The sequence below is a fragment of the Leptopilina heterotoma genome, unplaced genomic scaffold, assembly GCF_015476425.1.
Source record: "Leptopilina heterotoma isolate Lh14 unplaced genomic scaffold, ASM1547642v1 Lhet_58, whole genome shotgun sequence".
Taxonomy (NCBI): Eukaryota; Metazoa; Arthropoda; class Insecta; order Hymenoptera; family Figitidae; genus Leptopilina; species Leptopilina heterotoma.
The window spans coordinates 1851317-1865241 of record NW_025111131.1 but is presented as its reverse complement, the minus strand read 5'-3'; the positions used below and the strand labels follow the sequence as shown (position 1 = coordinate 1865241).

The window sequence follows — 13925 nt, the reverse complement described above, 5'->3', positions numbered from 1 at the left end:
ATGTGTTCAAATAAAAAAATCTATTTATTGTATTAAAAAAAAATTTATTAAAAAATCATACATTTTCTGAACGTTTTGACCTTTAATGTCTGCTAAATAACGTACTATTTACGTTTCATGTTTTGCAAACGTTTCTAGAACATGAAACGTTTTTAAGATGTTAATTTGGCAGACATGAAACGTTTTAGAAACGTTCCTTGAACGTAAATGTTCTTTTTGCCCAATGGGTTATTTCAACCGGAGCTTTTTTAAGCTTTTCGAACGATATTGTTAAAAAATTTTTAATTAATATTTTTTAGGATGAGTAAATAACAATTTAATTTCTATAATGTAATTTTTAAGTTATTTTAATAGAGAAACGAGAGAAATAGTTTTAAAATCAACTTGAAAAACTTATAAATATTAACTAAAGTTTAATTTTTCGAGGTTATGTTACGCGCCGGTTTAAAGTTTTAAACTTTTTAAAATTAACTTATTTATATTTTTTTGATAAAAAAGTAAGACAAAAATGTATAAAAACAGTGCACAGAATCTTTTAAAATTTTCAATACAAATTTTCCGTTTTTACGAATTTTTTATTATTAACTGATAAAGAACTAAATAATTCCAAAATTCTAAAAAAATAAATAAATAATTGAATATTTAAAGCGTTATAACAGGAATTTTAGAAATTAATTAAATTTTAATAGGTTTTTAAAATAAATTCCTTGAAAATTTTAAAAATAATTACATTTTAAAAAATTTAGAACAAACTTATTTCTAGGAGTGTTTCAGTGGTACTCGAAAGTTCAATTATTTAATCAAAAATATCTTACATTTCAAGTTGCTGTTAGAAATTATCTTGACGATTTCTATACGTGTTGTTCAAATAATTAAATTTAAAGAAAAACTGTTAGAAAAATTATATTTTTTTAAAAAATGAAGAATTTTCATTAAATTTCAAAAAGCAAATATTTTAAAGTAACAATAACGAAAATTTCACGCGCATCAAAGTTTTGCTAGTATAACTAATAAGTATCAAATATTTTAATTGTAATATTTTTAAAGTTTTCAACAAAATTTTGCGGCACTTTAATTTGCAGTAATAAAAATAAAACTTTGGAAATAACTATACTAATTTTTTGTTTTTTTTATCAATTATAACATAGGTGCTTATTTTCTAATGAAAGGCCTAAATTCGGTTATCTTGGTTTTATATTCTTTGTATTTATTAACTAGTTTCGAGAGTTTTTTTACAATTTCGTTTTGAGGATAATTCAATTCCTTAAAAAGGAATTGTAAATGAAATTCAAAACTAGTTAGTAAATATATAAAATATAAAATTTCAATAAAAGTGAATATATATTTTTTTTAGTACCGAAATAAAAAATCTTTTATCGAATATTTCTCTGCGTAAAAAATAATTTATCTGAGGGATAAATTTGTTCATTATAAGCGAATCCCTAACATAACGGAATCTGATTATTTGAAATTTATAGTTCGCACGTTAAGAACGTCGATGTCATCGATTCTTTCATGAGGCTTTGTAAACAGATAAATATTAAATAAACAAATTACTTTACTATTACTACTACTTCTAAAAAATTACTAAAAATAGTTGAATAAAAATTTAGTTAAACTAAAAATAGTTTTTTCATATACTTGAAGACTCAAGAGTGCCTTTATTGAACCCAAAAAGATTTAGGTCAATATATTCCATAGGAACCGAAGCAGAATCCACAAAGTAGCTAATTTTTCGATGACCAGAGGTGGTGTGATACCTTAAAGAAAATTTTAATATAAATTATCAATTTTTTTAGAAGCTGAATATTGTATATGTGAATGGAGGAAGTATTTTTCGAACTGGATCCTCACACGGAATTAATATTCTGAACTATGGTCTATCAGATTTAGGAACGAAAGCTGGTTATTTCCCGCTCCTTGGACTTCACCTCTCTATGATTAATCGTTTCGGAAATATTCTATTTGTATTAAATTTTCTCAGTTTCTTCCAATCTTTGTTAAAAATGTTGAAATAGGTTTAAATAGTATTGTAGATTTTTTTTTCTAAAATACTGGGTTTTTCTTTTTTCAATCTAATCTGAAGACACAGATACATTCAGATGGTCAAGGTTAAGTGAGAGGGCTTGAGGCTGAACATTTTCAATGGGCTACCACACTACCTCTGTCTCATATACAAACAGTCAGACTGGTTTTTTTTGCATTTAAATGAAGAAGAGATATTATTACACGAAATTTCTAGCTATGCTAAATACACCTATGGTACAAATAATGTTTGTCCTTTTATCTAAAACAGAAATATTGATATGATATTGAATGCGGAACCATAAACCTTATGTCTCGATCTTAACTCAACCGGTATAGTAGAAAAAGAAAATATTATCTTAATATCAATCAGTGAGATTTCAATATTTCTGTTAGTCAAACAATTTTTTACTATTAAATTTGGGGTCATCTATAAAGCATGTGATACATAATTTCGGAAATTTTACCCCCCCCCCCCCCCTCGTCATGATGCTTTTTTCATCAATGATTAACATGGAGCATGATATTTTACGGACCTCCCTACCCCCTAAAATATCACATGCTTTATGGACGACCCCTTTATAAATTATATAAACTATTATATTAATTAATTTTGAAATTATTATTTACAAATTTTAAATTAACATTCTTTTTTAATTGCCATTCTTAAAAATATGTGATTATTATGTTTACAGGAAAAGTTGATCCAACGCCGCATACTTCATCTTTCAATATGGGGTACCTCGTCTCACCATATCCATACCCAAATGGAGCGGCAGGACCGATCCCAGTTTCTATGGTAAGCATCATCAACATTGCTAGCTTATTGAATCACACAAATAAACTTTGTCGTCGTATGAGTAGTATGTATTTACATAAGAACAGTGTTTAAAGGTATGGAAAAAAATTGGACTGCGATGACATCAATAGTAAAAAATTTATGTTAAGTTACAGGTATAGCTAATCGTACAAACACAGTTACTGTACAAATTTCCAGTAATATAATTTAATTTTTTTTAAATTAAATTATTTAAACCTAGTTCAGGGTGGCCACATGTTAGTAAAGTCAGTAAAGTCAGGGAAATATGGTCCTCCATATTGGATCCGACATTTAAAATTTTTCAAATCTGACATCAGATTCGGAATCAATAACGACCTCGAAAATTTAAAAACATCCAGTGATATTTAAATCGAAGCAGATTTAGTATTTTTAATTTATTAATCCTTTTCTTAAAAAAAAAAATTGCGAAAAAAGGTCGAATATATATCGAAAAAGGAAATGAGCATTGACAATGTAAAAAATATAGAAGGGCGGACTCACATTTCCAAATAAAATGTAGTGCCTTAAAACTCACATATACTTAAGAGATGGAGCTACAGTCGCTGTTCTTAAATATGATTAATAGCATTGGAGTTCAAATTTGTTTTGAATTTTAATGAATTTAGGTAACTTTAGAAATTAAATAAAAATGTAAGTAATTTTAAATAAATTATATAAAACAATAAAAATTTTTTAAATAAAAGACACATGTTGAATGAAAAGGTGGAAGCTACGAAGTGGAAACGAAACAATATTTATTAGAATAGAAGATTCGGTACTATATCTTAAAATTAAAAAAAATTTAATGATTCACTTTTTGATAAATTATTACAATTTTATTTTACGTATCAAATTTTAAAATAATTGAGATGCATTTTAACATAATGTTAAAAAATAATAATAATATTTGTGAATTGTAGCCTTATGGAACTAGAAAAGTTAAGTTCTGCAACTCATTTATTTCATTGATTGCACTTTGTCATATTTATCGTCTTCTTGGGAGGAATACTTATAAATCTATCCAATTAATAAAAATAACTTTAAACTTGAAAAATATAATAACTAAAGTTTTTTCCTTTTTTATTTTCAATCAACTGATAAAATTCTGAAAAAATAACAAATTAACGACAAAAAAATGTTAATCTTAGAATCAGATATTTCCCTCATAACACACTAATATTCAGGAGATCCCTGTGTATATGTTTTTTCAGATTAGAAAACTCAGAAATGCAAAAACCAAAAAGATTTAAGTTCAGTAGGATTGTATAGTTATCGTCCGAACTAGAATTATTAATTTTTATGAAAAAATAACAAAATGGGATCTGTTTAAAACTTTAAATAAAGTTGTACGAAAAACGGTGTTTTTTTGACAGTTTTTCGGTTTAAAAAAATAATAAAAATTAATATTTTTAAATAATTCTAGTTCCGGCGATGCCCACACATGTGACAAAGAAGTGGTGAAAATCTCATAATAATCGGTCCAGTAGTAGTTTCCGAGAAAAACATTACACAGCATGGAAAAATGTGGTTTCGAGAAAAACGCGTTTAAAGTTTTTGTTGTATTACTTAAATAGCCCTTGTACGCGCTCCAATATAGGACGGGAAAAAATATATTTAGAGTGCAAGTATCTTTCTTATATTTTTATACAACATTTTTGAGATATTTTACTTTCGATATCCGTAATAAAAAAAATTCGTTTTTTTTTGAAGTTAACAAAGTGGTATGAGCCCTTAAAACAAAAGAAAAATTTTTATTTGATAAATTGAGAGTTCCAGGAGTTTTTATCAGAGTTCTGTAATCCCCCCTTCTGCAAAAAACACAAAACATTTTAGTCGGAACTAAAAAACAGCAACTACAAATACTTTATACTTTCCAAATGAATTTATTTTTGATAAATTCTGAGTTCTATTAATTGGTGTTTTTAATTATTGCTATAAAAAAGGTAAGTAATTATATTTATGAAAACAGTCCTCGTAATATACAAATTTTACTATTATTCTCATAGTCAAGCGTTTGATAATTATCATTTACAAAAATCTTATCTAATAAGGACTATGATTTTCTTGTATAGTATAGATAAGATAAAGACACCAAGTTTCCACCGTTCTAAAATTTGGAATTTTTTACAGTGTCTCAAAGGTGTCAAAAACTACACAGAAAAAAGTTAAAGTTTATAGTTAAGTCGTATCCACCTTGGGCAAAAACTGAAATCAGTTTCAAATTCATAAAATTCTTTATAACTTATGAATAATTGTGAACCAATTTTAATCTACTAGCTAAAAGTTACAGATAAACAATATTAATTTGTTTAATTAAATTAAAAACACATTGAACAATTGTTAGCAATTAGTATGCATCTAATTAAACGAAATTTCCCTAGTAGAAAAATTTGGTGGCGCTAGCATGGTGCCACTCTCGCGTTCCATTGCGCTGTAGTGGCGCTGAGAGCATTTGAAACACTTTTGTAGTCTAGCGCCTTTCTCGCATTCTGCTCGCAGTGCTAGAATGAACATAACCTCACCTGCCAATACTTTATTTCACGAATTAAAAAATGATTCCTATGTCATTTCTTTTGACGAATATAATTAAAAGAATCGTGTACATATAAAAAACATTCACTAATTATCTGCCTACAATGCAGTTTTAACGTATTTGAAGAGTTAATACACGTTTCGTTTAAAGTTATGGTAAGATTTTAATTCAGAAAACGGTAACCTTTTCTTAATCCCAAGCCTAATAATAATTTTGATCATTATTTGCTGTATAAAATTGTTTTTTAAATATGGAAATTTTAAGAATAAATTATTATTAAATTTCCATAAAAAATTATTTATTTCTTTAGAGTAACAGTGTCAAAAATAGTTACACATGTTAAACATTAAAATTAAAATTTTTGAAATTAACCAATTTTTTATTATAATAATAATAATAATAATAATTGCAAAAATTAAGTTCCTATTTAAAATCAGTTAATATTTTCTGTCAGGTCAATTAAAAATAAAGAAAAAATAAATCCAGTTTGAGATTATGTTTTCTAATTCGAATGGAGAGAAATTAATAATATATTTGATCCATAAAAAAGTATTTATTGTTATTCTTGGTGATAAATCGTTAGATTAATAAATTACTTAAAATATATTTAAAAATTTTCTTGGAGGTTGAATAAGACATTCATATACTAAAAATTCTTTTATAAATAAGTGTATAAATTAACGAATGAACAAGAAATTTATAATGCAATATTAATTTATATTTAAATTTAATACAATTACAAATATATAAATACTTAGAATCCTTTACTATTATTGTTTTTAAATGCCACAATATTCTACAAGCAAACATTTACTTTTACTTTAAAAATAAAAACAAACACCTTTGACACTTTATGCAACAGAAATTTGAGGTTATGTTGCATTCTAGCGGAAAGTGCTCGCGCCATGTAAGGTGCTAGAAGACGTCGGCGCAGGGTTCGGAACGTAAACTACTCGATGTAATCTACATAGTTGTCTACACGTATATTACCTGGTAATTTACGTGTCTAGTTCTCTACGTAGTTTACGTCCCTTAACAACATAACCTCTAATGTCACTTTGTTCATGTTGATCATGCTCACAAGCGTAGAGAAAACACGAAAATATTTATTATTTGGCTTTCAGTTTCAGTTCAATTAAATTTAAAAGAAAACTTAAAATATCAAAAAGTAGTAGTGGTGCTGGTGACAGGCCCAAATACGAAGTTTGTGATAAATTAAATTTTACTTTATCAAGAAATGAAAATGGCAAACATATTATATTTATCAGAAATTTCCGTATTTATATTAAAGCAAAAATTTTAATTTCGTATAAAAAACAATATTTATTTATCTAAAAAACTTAAAGTTTTATTAATACATATCTGTGGCCAACAAGTCGCATGTAACTTGTATTTTTTAAAATTTTTTTACAAATTAAGCACTTTGCTACCGTCTAATCTTCAACAGTTTTAATTTTTTCAAATTTCATTTCGAGCCACGAAATTTCTGTATATGTTTATTTAAAATTGCTATTTTCATTTTTAGAAGACATTGGTTAAATAATACAGCAATAAAAATAAGTCAAATAATAAATGTCAACAAATTCTGCGTTTGTTGATTTTAGACAGTATCTTTGCATTTCGTTGTAACAGTTGAAGTTGTCTACATACATTACGTATTCTACGTAAATTACGTAGAATATGTAATTTACGTAGACAACTCAAAGTTACGCGTAACTTCCGAACCCTGCGTCGGCGAGATAAACTGCCATGCAAATTCCAGTGGTGGCGCTAGCATATATCTAGGCTTCCATTAAATTTTTCTACCTGGGTTGATGGAAAATATTATAAAAAGTATTAATAAATATTTTTTAACGATCTTTCACTTGTTCAGCTTGGCTCGGCTCGAAAAAATGTTGTCTCGGCTATTCAAGCTTTTTGCACAACTCTAATAATTTAAAAAAAAATAGTCCTCCATATTGCATCCGCCATTTTGAATTTTCAAAATCTGACATCAGATTTGTAATCAGAGACCCCAAAAACTCCTAGAAAGCCCACAAAAGTTTTGAGTTACTTGTTTGATTAGACATTTGTTTAAAATTTTTAAAAATCTTGACGTGATGGAGCAAATCGGACTTCAGATTTATGTTCAACGCTTCAAAATAGCATTTGTTTCTGGACAAACCCTATAGTTAACATTCATGATAGGAATATTTTCAGCAAACTTTGAATTGTTGTAAAAAATTCGATTTTCAAAGTATTTTACATTATTAATTTAATTTAAATTTATTTTTAATTTAAAATTTATAAAATAAATAAAATATATCGCCTTTTCTATTTGAATGGCGCTGCTAACATAGTGATGTAAATGGATAAAGTATACATACTGTATCTGGTCAGAGAGATGATAATTATAAGGTCGTTATTTGATTAAAATGGATAGTTAAACTCCCTTTTTGGATTATTCTCCATCATTTATTCTCTCAAATTAAGGTAATTCTGTCTTCTAAACACCTATATCTTGCTCTGGTGTCAACTAAAACCAGACTGTTAATATCAATAACTCCTATAGGAAGAGTATGCTTTAGTTGTAATCAATTTAAACAATTAAAGTTGTTACACGACATTGTATACCATATTACAAATTTTTCATTAGAAATATTACAAATTCGACTTTTTAGAAAAACTTCTTTTAGAAATCAAAACTTGTTAGAAAAACCTTTTTAAAAAAACAGAAACATGTTTTAGAGAAACATTAGAAATTGCTTTTTTTAGACAAAAAGGATTATAAAAAAGTGACCACCTACCCTTAAATCTTCTTGGACTTTTATTAACATTTCTTGAAAATTTTTGGAACTTTTTACCTTTAAATTCCATTATTTAGATTCAAAAGAAGCTTAACAAAATAAAGAGACACCATAGAGACTCAAAAATGGATTTTTAATTTTCGAAATCTGAAAAAATATGAAATTTCTTTCTTATAGTTATAGGGAGATTAGAAATATTTCCCAATATTCTATCAAAAGAGGGTGAAAATGTACACAAGAAAGAAATAAAAAGAGGTTTAAAAGAGGGTCTAAATTTAGAATCGGCAAGTTTAAACATTTTTTGAAAGTACTTTAAATTTTACTGCTTCATAAAATCGACAATTCAAAAAATTTGTCAAAAGTATTCTGTTATTCAATTCTACATTTACACCAGATGTCATAAATATTGAAAGACTTTGACTTTTTTAGAAATTCAATTTCAGAAACTGAACTTCTAAGAATACTGTTGTAGATTATGATACTCTTTGGTCGCAATGATCTCAGTTTTCATAATTTGTCTATTCTGCTCCATTTGCAAATCATAAATCGTTGAAATTTATATCATTTTACTCTTAACAGGGTTGCCAGAAATATTTAATTTTATTTTTCCCTGACTTTTCCCTGATTTCCAGACAAAATTTTCACTTTTTCACTGACACTAAAGAATATTCTGATTCACTCTAAAAATTATTAGATACTCAAAAAAATGTTCTATTACATTTATTTACAAATTTCTTTAATTGTAAAATTATTCAAAAACATCAATAGCTTCTTTTCTAAATAAATATTTAATTATTATTATTTTTTCGTAGGAATTAAAATTCTTTAAAACATTCAAATTCAAATCTTTTTGAAATTTTAAATAATTATTTATTTTTTAATAATTGAATTCTTTTGACAAATTTTAATAAAATTGTTAAGAATAATTACATTTTTCAAATAATTCGATTAAAATTGTGACAAAAATAATTAAAATCCTGCGTTGAGTTTTATTATTTATGAAAATAATAAAAATTTTGCCAAAAATTTTATTAAAACTTTTCTAAAATAATTGAATTTCGGAGAAGAATTTTATTATTTATAAAGATACTCGAAATTTTGACAAGAATGTTTTTTTAATTTTTGAACATAATTGAATTTTTACCAAGAATTTTATTACTTTTGAAAATAATTTAATTCTTCCAACGAATTTTATTCAAGTTTATAAAAATAACTGAATTTCAGTGAAGAATTTTATTATTTATATAAATAATTGAATTCTTGACAAGAACTTTGTTAAATTTTTTTTAAATAAATTGAATTCTTGCGACGAATTTTATAAAAATCTTTTTAAATAATGAATATTTTTCGAAAAATTTTATAAAATTTCGTATATTAAATAATTGAATTCCTCTGAAATTTTGTCAAGAATTTTAATAAAAATTTTTAAAAATAATTGAATTACTGTGAAGAATTTTATTTTTTAAGTAAATAATTAAATTCTTGCAATGAATTTTATTCAAGTTTATATAAAAGTAATTGAATTTCGGTGAAGAATTTTATTATTTATAAAAATAATTGAATTCTTGAAAAGAATTTTATTATTCATAAAAATAATTGAATTCTTGAAAAGAATTTTGTTCAATGTTTTTTTAAAAAAATTTCGAAAAATTTTATGAAATTTCGTATATTAAAGAATTAAAATTCTGTGAAAATTTTATTACTTATAAGAATGATTGAACCATTTCGAAGAAATTTATTTAAAATTTTGTAAATAATGGAATTCCTGTGAATTTTTGCGAAGAATTTTATGAAAATTTTTAAAAATAATTGAATTTCTGTGAAGAATTTTATTGTTTATATAAATAATTTAATTCTTCCAACGAATTTTATCCTAGTTCATAAAAGTCATTGTATTCCGGTGAAGAATTTTGTTATTAAAAATAATTGAATTCTTGTTAAGAACTGTGTTGAATTTTTTTTTAATAACTAAATTCTTGCGACGAAATTTATAAAAATCTTGATAAATGAATGATATTTTTCGAAAAATTTTATGAAAATAATTGAATTATTTCGAAGAAATTTTGTAAATAATTGAATTCCTGTGAAATTTTGACAAGAATTTTATTAAAATTTTTAAAAATAATTGAATTTTGAAGAAGAATTTTATTATTTATATAAATAATTGAATTCTTGTAACGAATTTTATTCAAGTTTATAAAAATAATTGAATTTCGGTGAAGAATTGTATTATTTATAAAAATAATTGAATTCTGGAAAAGAACTTTGTTAAATTTTTTTAAAATAATTTATTGAATTCTTGCGACGAATTTTATAAAAATCTTTTTAAATAATTGATATTTTTCGAAAAAATTTTGTGAAATTTTGTATATTAAATACGAGATTAAATAATTGAATTCCTGTGAAATTTTGCCAACAATTTTATTAAAATTTTTTAAATTTTGACGAGAATTTTTTTTAAATCTTTAAACATAATTGAAGTTCTGCGAAGAATTTTTATAACTTTTGAAAATAATTGAATTTCTGAAATCATTTGTAACTTTTCTAAAATACAATTTTTTTTAGTATTTTTAACTAAAAATTTTTCTATCAATCTAGTATTTATGAAAATTGTAAACATTATTCATTAAATAATTTATAAGTCATAATTTTATGACAGTTCTTGAAAATAAAGTTATTTAAAAAGAAATGTTTATCAGAAATAGAAAAAATTGAAGGTTTTGTATTAAAATTCGTGGTAATTTCATAGTTTACGAGTCAAACAAAAAAAAAACATCAACATTCAGAGTTTTCTCATGAATTTTAAAATTTCAATTTTTTCCAGTACTTTTACTAAAAATCCCTGACTTTTCCCTTATTTCCCTGACCAATTTTACTTTCCCTAATTTTTCCCTGAATTCCCTGACCTGTGGCAACCCTGTCTTAATAAAAGTTTTTATATTTAATATGACAATTGTTATTGTAGTAAATTTATATACCTAATTGTTTATTAATATGTTTTTAAAAATAGCTTGAAATAGCTTTTTAAAAATATTACCGGAGTAAAAATGATTTGAATTTGAAAATACAAGATATGAAGTTAATTTTATCTAATTTAATGTAAATGTATAATTAGTATAAGGTTATAAAACAAAGTTGTTAATTAATTTGCATGTTATGACGCCATCGTAGACGGCATGACCACCGACGGAAGTATTGAGCTTCAGTACAGCGGACTTTCGTGGGGCGATGTTGCCATTTTTTGTACACGCACAAAATATTTTACGCTAACCATCAGTGAAACACACCGCTCCCTGTAGGTTACTAGTCGACTTAAAAACATTGACGCCTCTTGTTATTTGCATTCCCCTAGCAGGCTTAGCAATGTTATTGTCTCCCGCATGTCTCACTCTCTCTTTCTCTTTCTCTCATGCTTCTCTTTCCTTTCTTTGCCTTCTCTTATGAACAGTCCCTACACTTCTTTATGCTCATACTTCTTCATATTCCCTCTCTCTTTTCAACAAATATCTTCTCTCTCTCTCTCTTTCTCTCTCTCTCTCTCTTGTTTTTTTACCAATCTTAACCCTATAGTTCATGCAGCCTTATCGACGAAAGCAAGCAAACTCATTTCGCATACAACGCAACGCGAATAACCGAATATGCGAACATTCTCAGTTTTATTTTCTGATGAAGTCCAAGTCGGAGTTTTTATATTCTATATAAAGAAGGCTAAGAGGAAACTTTAGGTTCTCTTTCAGTGCCTCTAATCCCACACTCTGAAAAATTCCCAATAAACAGTACTCATTTTTCACTATTTCTTCTAGCAGGAGACGCCAGTTATAATGTTTTACTTTCTTAACCTGATTTAGGTAGTATTTGCACTAAATTGATGATTCGCTAGTTAACTAATGAATTACAATCAAAAAATCACGATTGAAAATTTTCAGTAAAGAAAGTTTTCTATTAGGAAGCAATATAAGAAAATTATATTCTAACAATCGACATAATCTGTTCTCACCTGAAGTTAGTGTTGTTTTATTCCAATTTTTTGTTTTATATTTCGAAATGTTATGTCAAAAGTTTGACAGTTAATTTGTAAATAATAAAATAAGTGGGGAACGAAAATTTAATCCCAAATTCAAAAACTCAATAAAGAGGTACAGTTGAAATTTTTAAAAATAATTAATTCTATGAATTATTTATTTTTGTATTTAAATAACTGAATTCTGATAAGAATTGTTTAAAAAAAATTAAATTAAAACTATAGAAAATAATTAGATGTGTTAAAGGGTTAAAGTAAGATTTTTTAGAAATAATTAAATTTCAAAAAGTTTTTAAATTTCAATCTTTAAAATATTCTAATTTCTGTAAAAGTATCATAATATTTAAATATAAGAAATGACTAATTTGTTAGCTTCCTGAAAAATTAAAAGTTTTGAATAATATTATCCAAAAATCTAAAAAAATAATTGAATTTTGGAAGACTTGCAGTTCAAATTTTCATAAAAAAATTTTCTAATGGTTTTACATTGAAAGTATTTCGAAATTTTAAGCAAATAAACAACAATAAAAATTTAAATAATTATTTTCCAAAAATGATTGAAATTTTAAAGATTTAATTTAAAAATTCTGAAAAAATTAGATTTTTCAATAATAGTAATTAAAATATTTTTAAGATATACTTCAATTTCCTAAAACAATTTTATAAAATTGAAATAATTGGAAATTTTGTTTTTTATTGGAAATTATTCTATTTAAATAATTATTTTATTAAAGTAACCTAATAAATTAGGTTTTTCAAAAACAGTAATTAAAATTTTTTGAAGATATATTTGATTTCCAGAAAATAATTTTTTAAAATTGAAACAATTGGAAATTTTGTTTTTAATTGGAAATTTCTATTGGAAATTATTCTATTTAAATAATTCTGTTCTCGTAGTTTAATTCTAAAAGGAATTGATTAAAAAAAAATTTCACTTAAAATTTTAGAACATAATTGAATATTTAATGCGTTATAACATCAATTTTAGGAATTAATTAAATTTTAAAATGGTTTTTAAATTAAATTCCTTAAAAATTTAAGAGTATAGCAAAAGTAGAGAAATATTTAAATTTTTATCTGAAAAATTATTAATTACATTATTTTTCTTTAAAAATTCTTAGTTTTGAAGAATTACAATTGCAATTTTTAGAAATAATTAAATTTCAAATGGTTTTTCATTGAAATTATATGAAATTTAAATTCCTGTCGAAAAATAAATATGAATAAGTTTTTAATTTTTTGTTTAAAAAAAGTATTAATGAATACATATTTTAATGAATTTCATTTATTTACCTACTTTTAAAAATTATTTTGAAATATAATCGTATTTTTGAAGAATTCTAATTAAAAATTTGGAAAATAATTGAATTTTAAAATACTTTAGAATAAACTTATTGCCAGAATAGTTCCAGTGGTACTCGAGTACCAATGGAATTTTGCATAGAATGTAAAATGAATGTTAAACAAAATTTAACGGCTATGCGTGTAATTTCAAAAATTTGTTTGTTATCGCAAAATTATGATTTAAATTGAATTTAATTTCAAAATAACAAAAAATATAAGCACTATTTAATGTTGTTAGAATTTATTTTAGAATTAATTATTATTTAATCAAAATGTAATTTAATTTCTTTTCAAAAAGCTACCACACGTTAAGATGGAGAATTAATAGAATTTAAAAAATTCTAATAATTATATTTCAGAGAAAAAAAATTTTTTTTTATTTTTTTAAAAACTCAT

General features: G+C 24.5%; 1 protein-coding gene across 7 annotated transcripts in view; it reads left to right on the top strand.

Annotated features, from left to right (window-relative positions):
* The window catches only part of LOC122508891 (protein pangolin, isoforms A/H/I/S), a 228768-nt gene that overhangs the window by 23801 nt on the left and 191042 nt on the right, over positions 1-13925 (top strand). For all 7 annotated transcript variants that reach the window (XM_043622553.1, XM_043622554.1, XM_043622552.1 and 4 more), the window contains one exon: positions 2721-2824. In XM_043622553.1, coding sequence (XP_043478488.1) covers positions 2721-2824 — 104 coding nt within the window. The remainder of the gene's footprint in view (positions 1-2720; positions 2825-13925) is intronic.